The 18363-nt window shown below is 40.4% G+C and overlaps 1 protein-coding gene across 1 annotated transcript in view; it reads right to left on the bottom strand.

Annotated features, from left to right (window-relative positions):
- Positions 1-338: 338 nt before the first annotated feature.
- The window catches only part of LOC124805077 (rho GTPase-activating protein 10), a 596619-nt gene continuing 578594 nt past the window's right edge, over positions 339-18363 (bottom strand). Inside the window, exons 19-21 of the mRNA XM_047265509.1 lie at positions 11088-11139; positions 9248-9327; positions 339-2970 (exon numbers count right to left, since the gene is read on the bottom strand). Of these exons, the coding sequence (XP_047121465.1) occupies positions 2879-2970; positions 9248-9327; positions 11088-11139 (224 nt within the window). The 3' untranslated portion in view covers positions 339-2878. The remainder of the gene's footprint in view (positions 2971-9247; positions 9328-11087; positions 11140-18363) is intronic.

The following is an 18363-nucleotide window of genomic DNA, read 5'->3' as shown; positions in this document are numbered from 1 at the left end:
CAGAAGACGACAATGCTCAAACTGAAATAATAACTTCTACAATCTATGAACAAGCAGTCACAAGTACAAAAATAGCAATGTATAAGCTATTCCCTTCACTATTTATCTTATAAAGAGATATCGAATGTGTGTCTTATACATTCATATATTCAATGCACATGCACCAACACTCAAATCACTCACTCACTCACTCACTCTCTCTCACTCTCTCTCTCTCTCTCTCTCTCTCTCTCTCTCTCTCTCACACACACACACACACACACACACACAACCAGACACACGCACACATGCACAGAGAAAACAAACTTTAACACTTCCTCTCTCTCTCTCTCTCTCTCTCTCTCTCTCTCTCTCTCTCTCACACACACACACACACACACACACACACACACACACACATGCACAGAGAAAACAAACTTTAACACTTCCTATAGCTTTCTACAAGTGGTGTTATTCATGTGGTCCCCCTACACCTATCCAACTTATGTCAGTTCTCAATACTACCAATGTGCACCATGCTAAAATGCTTCATTTTAAGTTTGATTTTCCATATCTTTATAAAAATAATTTTCTAAGAAAATAAATGTCAAATTATTTGACAATGGAACGTGTTAAGCTTTGCATATTTTCAGAAGACTACAGAAGGAAAAAATACCACCCAGTAACAAATTGGTATATTTTGCAAAGACGGATGTAGTTCGTGATATGTAAAGAAACCTTGTTCAGTGAATTTTTTCCCTTCCAGTTCTCCAATTGAAAGCCTTAAGTCAGTTTGCCTGTAGAAGCCTAAAATATCACACACTGGCATGACTGAAATAGTTTCAGTATATAACAAAGTAGCTATGAGAAGTTAACAACAAATCCAGGAACAGAGAGCAGGGCAAATGGATGAAAAATCTGGTGCTTATTATCTGGAATCAGTTCCCATTAAATTTCACAAAACTTGCATTCAAAGGGAGAGTACATAATGTACAGCCACACTGGCATGATTGATAAAAATTTATAAATGGGCATTACAGAGACTACTACAAGTCACAAATCTCTGTCATCTTGCTTACACTATTTTATTTATGCCATGTTTGCCACACGGCAATAGAAAGAAAACTGACTTAAAAGATATATTGCATTTTTTTTGGTTCAGACAATGAACAACAAAATCCAAAGAGCCACAATAATTAAAGAAAGGCAGTACATTTGGAGAGCACTACGAATCTGATGAACAGAAAGAGTGGTTACTGAACCTGTTTAAAAGGATTACACAACATTTGCATTTGCTGAAATAAGTATTGTATAATACCACACTGAGCCACACGAAATTATCATAATCATATAACATTACAATAGTACTGTTGCACACAAAATATAAACATCACTGTTCTAGTGGAATACAAAGTTGCATCATCATCATCATCATCAACATGTTCTTCTTAATTTGAAGTTAAATTCTGTTCCACTCTAGATGACTCGTTAATTGAACATTAAAGCTATAGCCAGAACAAATACTCCTTTAATTTAGCTCAGACACCAACACAACAATGTGACAAGAGTTTTATGCATTATTACTGGCCAATAAACTGTTAAGTTCAAAGAATTCAAGGTTATTATGAAGCTGTTGTATACAAAATATCACTAACAATGGAAAAGTTAACCAATAACAGTATTGCTGAAGCACATAAACAAGGTTGGACTTGCAGTTACACTTGTTCCTTAGCACTAACAGGCTGCTCAGCATCTCAGTTACATGACAAATAATCTACAAAGAAAATGAAAAGCTGCACTGAAACAATAATACACACACTGTGACAACAGAAAATCCACTGGAGTATCAAGACTCGCATCTAGAGATTTCAGCTTTGATGAGCTACTCCACAATAAAATTTCACATTTCGTCACCAGGTTTCTCTGGTGAAGTGCCCTAACAGAAAACAACATGTTCTTTTCATATATTGCACTGATATTTTCTGTTGTGAAATCACATTTTCTTCTAATTGGCACAGAATAGATGAATTTGTGACTCTTGCATACATATATGAACATTTTATGACTATGAATTTGCTCTGTGAGGCTATATGAATGGAAGTATATCACAGAAAATTTAGGCTCACATTTAATATAAGTTACACAGTATTATTATACGCAGCACAATATTACAAATCAGTATGTTTAACAACTGCTATTTGGACTCTGAAAAGGATTCTTTTTGTATCTGATTTCCTCAAATGTGGCAACATAAAAGCAACAGATGACAATGGCAATCATAAATAAAATTATTATTAACATAATAAATAATTGTACAACAATATCTATATACAATAAATGAACAGTTGTTCAACGTATGATATTGCCATTGCATTCTCTGCTGGATGATAAAGGGGTGCCCACAAGTCTCTAACTGATCAGCTCATAATTACACTGTTGATTTTTACACTGGACATTAACAGGTTTTCACAAAACATTTGTAGGTTTGCAACAATTCTTAGTCACACAGATGCTGCACAAATCACGTTCTGACACTCAACTACTATACAGTTCACCTGCCAGTCAGTTTAATTATTGAGTTCAAAACACAATGCAGAAGACACATTCTTAAGAGGTGATATGTGAATGGAAGCCAAGTATGGAAAGGCCAAGACCCGCATTTAACACTTGTTTGACGAAGGAGTATCCCGGTGATGTACAAAGCGTACATTTGTAAACACAGGTCTGATGATAGACTCATTCATTAATCTGCATTTTAACATCGTTACTACATTGCACATATGCTTCAGAAGAATATCAGCTGCACTTATCATCACTGCGGTGGCTGATGGGGCACCTGCGGCTGAGTCTGAAGGTGGGCTGACCGTCGACTAATTCTTGCCCATAGTTTGAGCCCAGGTCAGGGAAGTTTCTCGACATAATTTTCAGGAATAAGGCCTGTCTTTCCATTAAGTGTTCCCTCAAGCCAACCAGGTTCCTGTGATCCTCTTACTGTGAACAAACACAAAATTGGATTCCTTCTTGAAAATCATACATTAATACAGCAAACACACACCCATGCACGCACGCACGCACACACGCACGCACACACGCACACACACACACACACACACACACACACACACACACACACACACACACACACACAAGATACATATGTGTCTTATGATTAAAATTCTACATGTCAAATACTCACCAAATAGAATAGATGTTGAAATGCAAACAGGAACCTATGAAGGATAATAACATTACTTTGCCTTCTTTTAAGTCCTCTTTCATAGCTAACAGACAACTGTGCTCCCATCAAGATTAATGATGATAAAGGTCCAGGAATCAGTAAAGTTTTGCAGCAAAATTGCCACATGACAGTGGGTGAATGTATGGGATACATAAAGTGGTGATCTGTGGAGCAAGGAGTTTCGAGCAGGAGGTTATGGGGGTGGACAAGAGCACTGTGTAGGTCGCATGTGTGACAGAATACCACTTGTCAAGGATATTTGACATTTAGGGGGATGGTGGTTGAAGTACTCCCAAAGAAACAGTTTCAGTTTTTTTCAGTCTCAGTTGATACTGAGTAAGAGAGAGGGAATTCCTTTGTGGCTGATAAGTATGCCATAGGAGCAGAAGTGTATGGGGACAGAAATCTGTTTATGGACAAGGATATAACTGAAACTTCCTGGCAGATTAAAACTGTGTGCCCGACTGAGACTCGAACTCGGGACCTATCCCGGGATTGGAATGACTCCTTACACTCTCCCTTAAAACCCACATCCTTTCGTCTTTCCCTCTCCTTCCCCCTTTCCTGATGAAGCAACTGTTGGTTGCGAAAGCTTGAATTTTGTGTGTATGTTCTTTGTAGAGGGAAACATTCCACATGGGAAAAATATATCTAAAAACAAAGATGATGTGACTTACCAAACGAAAGCGCTGGCATGTCAATAGACACACAATCAAACACAAACATACACACAAAATTCACCATTACACCAACAATCTGACAACAGCTTTCGCATCCCGCAACTACCCTTCCGACCTGGTACAGAAGCAAATAACCAGAGCCACTTCCTCATCCCCTCAAACCCAGAATCCCCCACAGAAGAACCACAAAAGTGCCCCACTTGTGACAGGATACTTTCCGGGACTGGACCAGACTCTGAATGTGGCTCTCCAGCAGGGATACGACTTCCTCAAATCCTGCCCTGAAATGAGATCCATCCTTCATGAAATCCTCCCCACTCCACCAAGAGTGTCTTTCCGCCGTCCACCTAACCTTCGTAACCTGTTAGTTCATCCCTATGAAATCCCCAAACCACCTTCCCTACCCTCTGGCTCCTATCCTTGTAACCGCCCCCAGTGTAAAACCTGTGCACCCTCCCACCAGTGCACCCTCCCACCACCACCTACTCCAGTCCTGTAACCCGGAAGGTGTACACGATCAAAGGCAGAGCCACGTGTGAAAGCACCCACATGATTTACCAACTGACCTGCCTACACTGTGATGCATTCTATGTGGGAATGACCAGCAACAAACTGTCCATTCGCATGAATGGACACAGGCAGACAGTGTTTGTTGGTAATGAGGATCACCCTGTGGCTAAACATGCCTTGATGCACGGCCAGCACATCTTGGCACAGTGTTACACCGTCCGGGTTATCTGGATACTTCCCACCAACACCAACCTATCCGAACTCCGGAGATGGGAACTTGCTCTTCAATATATCCTCTCTTCCCGTTACCCACCAGGCCTCAATCTCCGCTAATTTCAAGTTGCCGCCACTCACACCTCACCTGTCATTCAACATCATCTTTGCCTCTGCACTTCTGCCTCGACTGACATCTCTGCCCAAACTCTTTGTCTTTAAATATGTCTGCTTCTGTCTGTATATGTGTGGATGGATATGTGTGTGTGTGTGTGTGTGTGTGTGTGTGTGTGTGTGCGCGCGCGAATGTACACCCGTCCTTTTTTCCCCCTAAGGTAAGTCTTTCCGCTCCCGGGATTGGAATGACTCCTTACCCTCTCCCTTAAAACCCACTTCCTTTCATCTTTCCCTCTCCTTCCCTCTTTCCTGATGAGGCAACAGTTTGTTGCGAAAGCTTGAATTTTGTGTGTATGTATGTGTCTGTTTGTGTTTCTATCGACCTGTCAGCACTTTTGTATGGTAAGTCACATCATCTTTGTTTTTAAATTTAAATATACAAGTTTTGCAGCTTGCAAAAAGAGAATGTAATGAGAATCCAACAAGTGTTCTTTATTATGTTTGACTCAAATCTGTGAGTGCCTGTAATTCACTTATAAATGGTATTATCAATTTGAAAGCACTATCTTTGTAAAGGGAAGAAAATGTGATGTCCAAGAATGTCTGAACCACATATTGAATATATGACAGTGTTGTGCTATGTGGATCACCTTTTCAATTTGTACCACTAGCTTCAATAAAAAGGCATGACATTACTATTATTTGAAATTTTTTCATCTGTTATTGTTAAAACAGTGGCAGCTCGGGTACGACCGATTGTAACTGCAGCAATTTTGTCACAGTTTTTACTTGTGTGTGTGTGTGTGTGTGTGTGTGTGTGTGTGTGTGTGTGTGTGTGACACACACAGTGTGCATCTGATTGTAGAGGAGCTGCATGGCTTGGTACAAAATGAGGCATGTCGAAGACTGCAATAAATTCAGTTATATATGAACACCTAGCTGTGAAAAAAATCTCTTCCTTATGGGTTCTGCACAATTAGGGAAAATCACAATAAATTTTAATGAGGAAATGCAAAATACATAAATACAAAGGTGGTTTGAAAGGTTCTTGGAATCACCAAGAGAGGTCAGCACTAGTACAATGAGTTGTTCACGTGATATTCATTGGACTTGCCTGTGTACACATGCCACGTCAGTGCCCTTGGAAGAGAGCTGTGGCTCGCAAAAAAAGGCCAGGTTTAGCAAGGAAGATCAAGTCATTTTCCATCAAGGCAATGCACGTGTGCACACTTGTCGTCACCATGGCAAAATTACATGAAATAAGATGTGAATTGTTACCACACCCGCCTTATTCACCTGATATGGCTCCATTAGGCTTCCATCTCTTCCCAAAACTGAAAATTTTTCTTGATGGACGAAGATTCACTTCAAACAAAGAATTGATAGCTGGAGCAGATCTGGAGTAAATTCATTTTTGAGATGGGATCAAGGCACTGGAACATCATTGGACCAAGTGCATTAATCTACATGAAGACTAATTTGAAAAATAAAAAAGTTTCATTGATGCAAGTACTTTTTTTCTATTCCATTCCGAGAAATTTACAAACCACCCTCACGATATGGCAACAGGAGACAAAACCAGGGCAGAAATCAACTGTTTGGCTATTCCAAGATGAACCAAAAATAAAAAAATCAGTGTATTAATGAAGAACTTCCAAGCAAATCATCACCTGTTTCTTTGGTTTACATGGCTTGTTGCAATCACTACATTAAAGGACTGAACAACTGTTAATGCTAAATGATATACTACAATTTGTTTGGTGCCAGTGAATTCAAGAAAAAAAAACATAAAATGTTGCATTGTTCCTCATCTTAACAATGCCAGTTGTCACACAGCATGTTGAACAATTGATTATTTGACATTGAAAAAGATTGAATTAATGACCCTTTACCCATTATGACCTGATTTATCAGTTAACAGCTTATTATTGTTTCATTGTATCAAACAAAAAGTATGTCTGGACAGTGATTTTAATCACCCTGAGCAGCTATTGAATCTTTCCAAAACCGTGTTTTTGAGGTATGAATAAAAGATGGGAAAACATTTTTCAGTGCTGGTTTCAATGTATGCGAAAGTGTATACATTTTAAAATGAATATTTTAAGAAACAATAAAATGATTTAACCACATGAACTTTTACAATGAATTTGTTGTACAAACTGTCCATGAGGCACCTGTTGCATTATTTCTCTATGGAAACCAGATGTTGTCAAAAGTTTGGATTTTCATAAATAATTAATGTCACAAGTGTGCAGAAGTTTATACAACAGAATGATTTGTACAATTTTTCTCTTTAATTATTTTTGTAGAAGTTTAAAAGACAGTTCTTACAGTTCAAAGAATGTGTTTTGAAAGCAAGCAGGGAATAAGAATTTCCAATGGCGTCTAGCAAAGGGTTTTAGGGAAACAACTGCAAGTCTTTCGAACTACAAGGGTCATTCACAAAGTAAGTTTCGTTTCTTTTTCTATCCGCGGCAGCACCACTATCACAGTTCTGAGCATGCGAGGCAGTTACTCTGACTCAATGAGAAGACGTACACCATTTTCAGATCGTTGCTGCCGACATTTGCTTTGTAGTGCTTCTTTATAATGTCAGCCGTAATTGAAAATGCCGCCGTGTGTGAAATCAGATCTGTGATTCGTTTTATAAATGCAAAAAAAGTTAAACCAAAGGAAATTAATTGGCAAATATGCGAGGTTTACGGAGAAAATGCTATGAGTGATTCAATGGTTAGAAGATGGAATGTCCCATGTGTCTAGCGCCCATTACCATTCCCCGTTCAATGTCTACTATTTCCCGTTGCGCAGCCATAATCATGCCGGAAACCTTTTCACATGCAGCACCTGGATAGAAATGACAGCTGCGCCATTACACTGTCCTTTTATACCTGACATGTGTGATATACGAGGGTCGTCCATGAAATAAGTTCAGTTTCTGTTCAATGAAGGACATGATCAAGTGCATGATGAAGAACAAATTGCACGTCCGTCTGTGATTACTGATGAACTAGTTCACACAATTGAAGAGAAAATTTACACTTAGTGCCCTTGCTATGGAAGTTCCGCAAACCTCATGATCACTAATTCATGAAATTGTTACTGAGAAACTGAAATTTCGGAAACTTTGCTCATGTTAGGTATCATAAATTCTTACTGAACAACACAAAAAACAACGGATGGGCAATGCACTTCAGTTTTTGACACGCTACCAGGAAGAAGGCGATGGTTTACTTTCTTGGATAGTCATGGGGGATGAAACTTGGGTATCGTACGACACCCCTGAAACAAAACAGCAATCAATGGAATGGAGGCACACTTCATCCCCAACAAAGGTTAAGCCTAAGCAAATGTTAACACCTCGAAAAGTCATGTGCACAATTTTTTGGCACAGAAAAGGCATTTTGCTGATTGACACCAAACAATCAATGCACATGGTTACTGTGAGACCATTAAGAGATTGCGCCGTGCCGCGGCATTTTCAATTATGACTGACATTATAAAGAAGCACTACAAACCACGTCGACAGCAGTGATCTGAAAATGGCGTACATGGCTTCTCCTTGAGTCAGAGTAACTGCCGCGCATGCTCAGAACTGTGATCGTAGTGCTGCCACGGATAGGAATAGAGATGGAACTTACTTTGTGGACGACCTTCATATTTACGGCTACTACCAATTTCTACAGTGCAAGCAAGAGCTGCTTTTGTTTACTGCAGCACCATGGCTAGCATTTCTTATCTTCATTTCCTCAACTGCAAGACAATCTCGAGAACTTCAATAGAAAAATGTACCTCCCCATTGATACAGATGTTTACCGGACTGACCAAATGTTGCAGACTCAACTGCTGGATTAGTCATAGGCAACTAGAATCAGTTTGTTTGTTCTTGGCTCCAGATTCACCCAGTCTGGTGTTTTGTAAATTGTACATTGCAGCAGTGCTACTTGTATACTATTGAAATACTACCTGCAAAACAGCTCTTGCAAATATTGCTTGAAGGTAAAATGTTAAAGATTAAAAGTTGCCGAACAACCTGTAGAAAGATAATGGAATGTGCATATGTAGAATTCAGGCATATTGTCTCATCTTTTTATATCCCTTGTGACGACTTATCACCCGTGCTATAAAGTGAGTTGTTATCTTTACTCCTTTTATTACTTTCCCCTATCACACAATAATTGAGCAATTACAACACAATGTTCTTACGCATTTAATTTCTTCATTCCTCAGTTTCTGGCATCTTCACCAGAATGAATACAATTAAATTTTCTATAATTCAAATTTCACTCCTATATATTTTGAAGCATTAATTGTGGTGCCATATGTTGCTCCTAATCTAAATACCACAGCTATGCTGTTTCCACTATAATTTTTCTAAACTGTCATTCTGTAGACTATGTTCCAAAATGCACAGATGCAAAGCCTTCATGGTTAAAAATTTAAGGTAGCTACTTGATTATCCTCGGCAAATATTTTAACCTAGCTGTTAATAAAGTGCAGACATTGAACTCACCATTAGTGATAATCTGGTTAGGTTCAAATGAAAGTTCTCCATCGTTCTCTCCTTGGCAAGCATACAATGTACGAACTCTCCTGCAAGAAACGACAATATACTCTGAGAAAACATCACTGTATTTTATTATACATTTGTCATCACTCTTTTCATGAACTACACTCCTGGAAATTGAAATAAGAACACCGTGAATTCATTGTCCCAGGAAGGGGAAACTTTATTGACACATTCCTGGGGTCAGATACATCACATGATCACACTGACAGAACCACAGGCACATAGACACAGGCAACAGAGCATGCACAATGTCGGCACTAGTACAGTGTATATCCACCTTTCGCAGCAATGCAGGCTGCTATTCTCCCATGGAGACGATCGTAGAGATGCTGGATGTAGTCCTGTGGAACGGCTTGCCATGCCATTTCCACCTGGCGCCTCAGTTGGACCAGCGTTCGTGCTGGACGTGCAGACCGCGTGAGACGACGCTTCATCCAGTCCCAAACATGCTCAATGGGGGACAGATCCGGAGATCTTGCTGGCCAGGGTAGTTGACTTACACCTTCTAGAGCACGTTGGGTGGCACGGGATACATGCGGACGTGCATTGTCCTGTTGGAACAGCAAGTTCCCTTGCCGGTCTAGGAATGGTAGAACGATGGGTTCGATGACGGTTTGGATGTACCGTGCACTATTCAGTGTCCCCTCGACGATCACCAGTGGTGTACGGCCAGTGTAGGTGATCGCTCCCCACACCATGATGCCAGGTGTTGGCCCTGTGTGCCTCGGTCGTATGCAGTCCTGATTGTGGCGCTCACCTGCACGGCGCCAAACACGCATACGACCATCATTGGCACCAAGGCAGAAGCGACTCTCATCGCTGAAGATGACACGTCTCCATTCGTCCCTCCATTCACGCCTGTCGCGACACCACTGGAGGCTGGCTGCACGATGTTGGGGCGTGAGCGGAAGACGGCCTAACGGTGTGCGGGACCGTAGCCCAGCTTCATGGAGACGATTGCGAATGGTCCTCGCCAACACCCCAGGAGCAACAGTGTCCCTAATTTGCTGGGAAGTGGCGGTGCGGTCCCCTACGGCACTGCGTAGGATCCTACGGTCTTGGCGTGCATCCGTGCGTCGCTGCGATCCGGTCCCAGGTCGACGGGCACGTGCACCTTCCGCCGACCACTGGCGACAACATCGATGTACTGTGGAGACCTCACGCACCACGTGTTGAGCAATTCGGCGGTACATCCACCCGGCCTCCCGCATGCCCACTATACGCCCTCACTCAAAGTCCGTCAACAGCACATACGGTTCACGTCCACGCTGTCGCGGCATGCTACCAGTGTTAAAGACTGCGATGGAGCTCCGTATGCCACGGCAAACTGGTTGACACTGACGGCGGCGGTGCACAAATGCTGCGCAGCTAGCGCCATTCGACGGCCAACACCGCGGTTCCTGGTGTGTCCGCTGTGCCGTGCGTGCGATCATTGCTTGTACAGCCCTCTCGCAGTGTCCGGAGCAAGTATGGTGGGTCTGACACACCGGAGTCAATGTGTTCTTTTTTCCATTTCCAGGAGTGTATTTTACACACACACACACACACACACACACACACACACACACACACACACACAGAGAGAGAGAGAGAGAGAGAGAGAGAGAGAGAGAGATACAGAGAGAGAGAGAGAGAGAGAGAGAGAGAGAGAGAGAGCTGAATTAAGTCTCATTTCTCAAAACATTCATAATATTTGACTGACTTGGAGAATATGAGAACAATAAAAACATTCCAAGAGCAGTAACATGTTAGAAAGAGACTGAAGCATGAAAACACTACTCACATATCCTGAGGTGGCCGGTAAACTGCTGTGTAATTTCCATGCAGTGTTCCTCCTGAAACAATGATAGTATTGACAAATAATTAACATAACTGCTGAGACTGTAATGTGACAATATGGATGTGTTTTGACTTGTAAAAAAATCATTTCTCTCCCCTATCTTTCAGAAAAAATAAATCTGTATCTTAATTTTGGAACACATCATGTGAATGTACCAGTACACGTCAAAAATTGTACTTACTCTTTCTAAAAGTAACGAACTATATTAGTTCATGGAATTGGGCAAAAATACGTATAACTCAAGAATATCCACACAACTGGACAGCAGGTGTTGTGTGGAATATCTGTGGAAGGATAATCTACAGCTGGAAGTGGAAGAAAGGAATAGTTATTTTTGAGACATTGAAGTAAGCAGGTATATCATGTCACTTGCATAGTTACAGTGTCCTGCAAATATAGTTGCATTTGTATACAAGGAGCCATCTTGTGAAGTAACTAGCTAAGGGACAGTCGAGTGGCAGGTTCCTGAACAAACAATTTGTTCAGAATCAGTCAACATCAATCCAAAGGGTCCTACTCTCACATCAAGAATATGCACCATAGTCACTGTCTTACAATCTTGTCACATATGCTGAATCAAATTTTAGAAATAATGAACTTCGGAGGCATTGAGAATTCGCAAGAATTTTCCATTATTTTTGGAATTATATTTTGAAATAATTACAGTTTTGTTCAAACTTTATACATAATCCTTCATTAATCAACATTTCAAAATTTATTTACTACTATGAACCCAGTTTCGGCTAAAAAGCTGTCCATCTTCAGATCTGAATTTTTACAGAAAATTGCACATGAGGGAGAGTAGGGTGAAACAAACAGTCATTATGACAAACAATATGCAAAGTCAGTACATACCAAATATGACAAACTCTGTCAAGCTGGTAGGATTGATTGATTGACTGAGTGATTCGGGGGAGGGGACCAAACAGCGAGGCCATCGGTCCCACTGGATTAGGGAACGATGGGTACAGAAGTCATCTGTGCCCTTTTAAAGGAACCATCCCGGCACTTGCCTGAAGCGATTTTGGGAAATCACGGAAAACCGAGTTCAGGATGGTCATCGAGGGTTTGAACCATCGTCCTCCCAAATGAGAGTCCAGCAAAAGCAAGTAGGAGACACAGTGTCATCAATAAATTACATACTTCTGTTTAACAGCATTCATAACCCATAGCTCAACCTCATTCAACATTTATAGCTAGATGAACATTAATATAAACTTCATGTAAAAATATACAAATCAAATAAGAAATATGACCCATTGTGTCACTATACCATTACATGGATGAAGCCATATGACCCACCCCAGATGTAATCTGCCCAGTGGATTAACAATGACTGTCAGTGTGCCAACCAGCCAGGATGCGTTTTTCAGGCAGTTTCCCACATTGCACTAGGTGAATACTATGCTGATACCTAAATCTTGTCTTAGTTTACACAATCTGCAAACATTTAGAAAACTTTCATGCTCACTTTCACATAAATAACACTACACACAGACAACTGGGGGAGAGGGTGGGAACACTACACACGGACCGAGTTAGAAAACTGATGCGGAAGCAAAGGGAACTTCACAGCAAATATAAACATAGCCAAAGCCTTACAGAAAAACAAAAATTACGCGAAGCGAAATGTAGTGTGAGGAGGGCTATGCGAGAGGCATCAACGAATTCGAAAGTAAAGTTCTATGTACTGACTGGGAAGAAAATCCTAAGAAATTTTGGTCTTATGTCAAAGCGGTAGGTGGATCAAAACAAAATGTCCAGACACTCTGTGACCAAAATGGTACTGAAACAGAGGATGACAGACTAAAGGCCGAAATACTAAACGTCTTTTTCCAAAGCTGTTTCACAGAGGAAGACTGCACTGTAGTTCCTTCTCTAGATTGTTGCACAGATGAGGAAATGGTAGATATTGACGACAGAGGGGTAGAGAAACAATTAAAATCTCTCAAAAGAGGAAAGGCCGCTGGACATGATGGGATACCAGTTCGATTTTACACAGAGTATGCAAAGGAACTTGCCCCCCTTCTTGCAGCAGTGTACCGTAGGTCTCTAGAAGAGCATAGTGTTCCAAAGGATTGGAAAAGGGCACAGGTCATCCCCGTTTTCAAGAAGGGACGTTGAACAGATGTGCAGAACTATAGACATATATCTCTAACATCGATCAGTTGTAGAATTTTGGAACACATATTATGTTACAGTATAATGACTTTTCTGGAGACTAGAAATCTACTATGTAGGAAGCAGCATGGGTTTCGAAAAAAAACAGTCGTGTGAAACCCAGCTCGCGCTATTCGTCCACGAGACTCAGAGGGCCATAGACACGGGTTCACAGGTAGATAACATGTTTCTTGACTTCTGCAAGGCGTTCGATACAGTTCCCCACAGTCGTTTAATGAACAAAGTAAGAGCATATGGACTATCAGACCAATTGTGTGATTGGATTGAAGAGTTCCTAGATAACAGAACGCAGCATGTCATTCTCAATGGAGAGAAGTCTTCCAAAGTAAGAGTGATTTCAGGTGTGCAGCAGGGCAATGTCGTAGGACCGTTGCTATTCACAATATACATAAATGACCTTGTGGATGACATCGGAAGTTCACTGAGGCTTTTTGCGGATGATGCTGTGGTATATCGAGAGGTTGTAACAATGGAAAATTGTACTGAAATGCATGAGGATCTGCAGTGAATTGACGCATGGTGCACGGAATGGCAATTGAATCTCGATGTAGAAAAGTGTAATGTGCTGCGAATACATAGAAAGATAGATCCCTTATTATTTAGCTACAAAATAGCAGGTCAGCAACTGGAAGCAGTTAATTCCATAAATTATCTGGGAGTACGCATTACGAGTGATTTAAAATGGAATGATCATATAAAGTTGATCGTTGGTAAAGCAGATGCCAGAATGAGATTCATTGGAAGAATCCTAAGGAAATGCAATCCGAAAACAAAGGAAGTAGGTTCAGTACGCTTGTTCGCCCACTGCTTGAATACTGCTCTGCAGTGTGGGATCCGTACCAGATAGGGTTGACAGAAGAGACAGAGAAGATCCAACGGAGAGCAGCACACCTCATTACAGGATCATTTAGTAATCGCGAAAGTGTTGCGGATGTGACAGATAAACTCCAGTGGAAGACTCTGCAGGAGAGATGCTCAGTAGCTCGGTACGGGATTTTGTTGAAGTTTCGAGAACATACCTCCACCGAAAAGTCAAGCAGTATATTGCTCCCTCCTACGTATATCTCGCGAAGAGACCATGAGGATAAAATCAGAGAGATTAGAGGCCACACAAAAGCATACCAACAATCCTTCTTTCCATGAACAATACGAGACTGGAATAGAAGGGAGAACCGATAGAGGCACTCAAGGTATCCTCCGCCACACACCGTCAGGTGGCTTGCGGAATATTGATGTAGATGTAGATGTAGACAACTAGGGGAGAGGGCGGGGTACACACATTCTGTCCTGTGGGGAGGGGGATGGGGTTTTACCGGGTGGCAACAGGAAGGGCATCCGTTCACTCCTTAAAAGAATCCATCCTAAATCCATTCATAAACCTGTCATCCCTGCACCAATGTGGGCTACAGGCATAACGAGAAGCATATGAAGCAGGCTGACACCACGTAATTCTTATCCAAATGTGAGAGATCACCGTACAAATTGTATCAGCTAGTATACACATATTGAGAGTGTATATAAAAAACTATTTGACAAATTTATCACTGTCACATAGCACCAGTGAGTAACAGAGTACTATGTCCATGTCATAGCAGGCTGAGTAGCAGCACTGACTGATGTTACATGATGGGCTTAGAGAAAAACTCCGTTTAGAATATATTAATTGAAGCAAAATAATTGAAAATTACAATTGTAAAAATCTGTATATGACATATACAGAATATAACAGTAATAATAATAATAATAATAATAATAATAATAAAATACGTAGAGAACCCCAGATAACAACATTCAGTACAATGGAAACATACATTCATGTTTCAAAGTGACAAAATGCCACTAGACGGTATATAATTTTTTATACAATGTAATTCAGAACAACAAAATTTGTATTATAAATGACATTAAGCAATTAGGCATAACCAATCTAAAGCATTTAACTATCCAGTATTAAAGGATATAAAATCGTATGTAAGTTAGGCATGAATCTGAGACCCACTTGCTTTATTCTACGAATGTAAGATAATGGCATAGGCAATTTGGGGGCATATGAATGGATGTATGCCAGTATTCATAACAACAATATTCACATAGTGAGTACTACATAGTTCAAAGGCACTTATAAAACTTATGCATAATTTGAAACATAACTCACAATTCATAGCCTAACGAATCACAAGCCTTCACAGCATTAACAGTTGTAAATCAACACAATACAGAAACCAGTAGATACTAGGATGCAAGTATCATATCTACTAGAATATAACTAAAAACAAAGATGATGTAACTTACCAAAAACGAAAGCGTTGGTATGTTGATAGAGCCACTAACAAACACAAACACACACACACAAAATTCAAGCTTTCGCAACCCACGGTTGCTTCATCAGGAAAGATGGAAGGAGAGGGAAAGACGAAAGGACGTGAGTTTTAAGGGAGAGGGTAAGGAGTCATTCCAATGCCGGGAGCGGAAAAACTTACCTTAGGGGGAAAAAGGGACAGGTATACACTCGCACTCACACGTGCGCCACCCCCCCCCCCCCCCCCCCCACACACACATCTTAAAATCCACATCCTTTCGTCTTTCCCTCACCTTCCCTCTTTCCTGATGAAGCAACTGTGGGTTGCGAAAGCTTGAATTTTGTGTGTGTGTTTGTTAGTGTCTCTATCAACATACCAATGCTTTCGTTTCGTAAGTTACATCATCTTTGTTTTTAGATATATTTTTGCCACATGGAATGTTTTCCTCTATTATATTCTACTAGAATATAATATGTACAAAAGCCATAACAAATCAAATTTTCATATGCAGCACACACATGTATGAAGATATCTGGCAGGAATGTGCCCTATCAAAGCAACAAAAAAAATATTAATGTTATACGACAGTGCATGAAACATACAAATTATAACAATGGTTCCATTACAAGGAACAAAACTGGTCAGCAGCTTACACTCAAATGAAGATAACAATAATATAGTGTAAATTTTTATTCATAAGTAAATGAATGAAGATATACTTAACAAGACCAATAAAAATGCTTAAACTAGGCACAAAAAAAAGTCTGTTATAGATTAAATAATATTTGAAATTTATATATGTAAGAAATAACACCTGATGTATAATGAAAACATAATATTTGTCTTAATACTAATGTGTTAATGGGTAGTAGCCCGATGTCTACATGAATAGTAGACATACCACAAAGAGGTTGTAATTAAAGTGAAGTTACTCACAGAGATCCAGTGTGGGCTGTAATTATCACATGGCAGTGAAACTTGGTATATGCAACTGTGTTAATGCAGTACCCATTTATGCTTTGGAGGAGGAGGGGAGGGGGGTGTCACTGGCGCCAGAGCAGTTCCAATTTTGGCTACCAGGTGCAAATTTGTCACTGTAAAACATCTCATTGACGTCTCACGTGTTCAAATTGAATGAATCGTGTATGAGGCAATCAATAATAAAACCAACATCATGCTTTTCTCACTTGTTTGACCTTTTCTGCCCACTACCATTCCCAATCCATTACATATGAAAACATATCTGTACGTCTTCTTTGCATTCACAGCACCAGATTTTCACCTTGTTATCAAAATTGGAAGTGTTTCTTTTGCAGCGTAAATTGGTTCTGCATTAATGCATCAGAATATTACCAGGTTTTGCTGCCATATAGTAATTACAGTCCACACTGGACCTCTGTGAGTACGTTCACTTTAAGTATAACCACTCAGTAGTAGCAGCTGTACAACAGTGCAAAAAGTCACGGCTATTGAATGTCAAATACGACGCCTTTACTAGAAGATAAATTGTCATCCTGGCTACCTGCCAGAAAACATCACAGGACAATCACATACGATGAGTGGCTTAATATTCAGGCAATAGTACATTGAAATATACATACATACAGACATGCAATAAAGTAACTGCTGTACAAGGACATTTTAGTATTAAAGAATAGTAACTACTCTCTCTTGGCAGAAATATTTCATAAGTGTGTCCAGATTGATGAGATCACTCAGGGAATGCCACGAAAACATTCCCCAGACCATAACACTCTCTCCTCCAGCATAGACCCTTCCAACGATTATTGCAGGATGTTTCCTTGTAGTCCTGTGTAGCATAAAATGTGATTCATCTGGAAAGGCCACCTGTTGCCAACCAGTAGACGTACAGCTGTGGTAATGGCCTTTAAGTTTCAGCCTTCATCACCAATGAACCAGGTGCCTGGAGAGGAAGTCCTTAAGCAGCAACATTCGCTGAATGAGGAACCACTGTTGACATGCCCTTGGTTCATCTGGGTGATCAGTTACTCAAAAGTTGAGCATCTATTTGCCCCTACATCTCTCTGCAGCCAGTGTTCACCCCTGTCATCTATGGCTTGTGATACAACTCAGTTGCCTCGGTGCTGGTTTTGGACAGCGCCATTATGCCATGCATGGTACACTTTAACCACAGTGGCACAAGAACAGTTTACACCCTTGGTCCAAAAAACAACAATCATGCCCTTTTGGACATCCGATAAATCGCTCCGTATCTGCAACACGACAACAACGGTGCTATTTTCCACATCCCCCCTGACAAGTTTTACATACCCTCCACTGCTATTGCTGCTACCTGCCATCTGTGGTTGGTTATTGCACAATGACGTCCAACATAGGTGGTGGTCATATTAATGTAACTGAACAATGTATTTAAAATGATGCCCAAGTTTTACAAGTGCCTCAAATTATATAATATTCACTATGTGAACAATGTTGTTATGAATGCTGTCACACAATCCATTCATACACTTCTGAACTGCCTATGCCATTAACTTACATTCTGACAATGAAGCAAAGTGGGTCTCAGTTCATACCTCACTTACGTATGATTTTATATCCTTTAATATTGGATGCTTCAATGCTTCAGATTAGTTACAAGTAATAGCTTAGTGTTATGATAATATAGGTTTTGTTATTATTATTCTGAATTACATTACATGCCGTCTATTGGTATCATGTCACTTTGAAATACAAGTGTATGTTACACTTATGCTGTC

The sequence above is a fragment of the Schistocerca piceifrons genome, chromosome 7, assembly GCF_021461385.2.
Source record: "Schistocerca piceifrons isolate TAMUIC-IGC-003096 chromosome 7, iqSchPice1.1, whole genome shotgun sequence".
Lineage (NCBI taxonomy): Eukaryota > Metazoa > Arthropoda > Insecta > Orthoptera > Acrididae > Schistocerca > Schistocerca piceifrons.
Note: the sequence above shows the minus strand (reverse complement) of the source record. Positions and strands in the feature narration are given on the sequence as shown.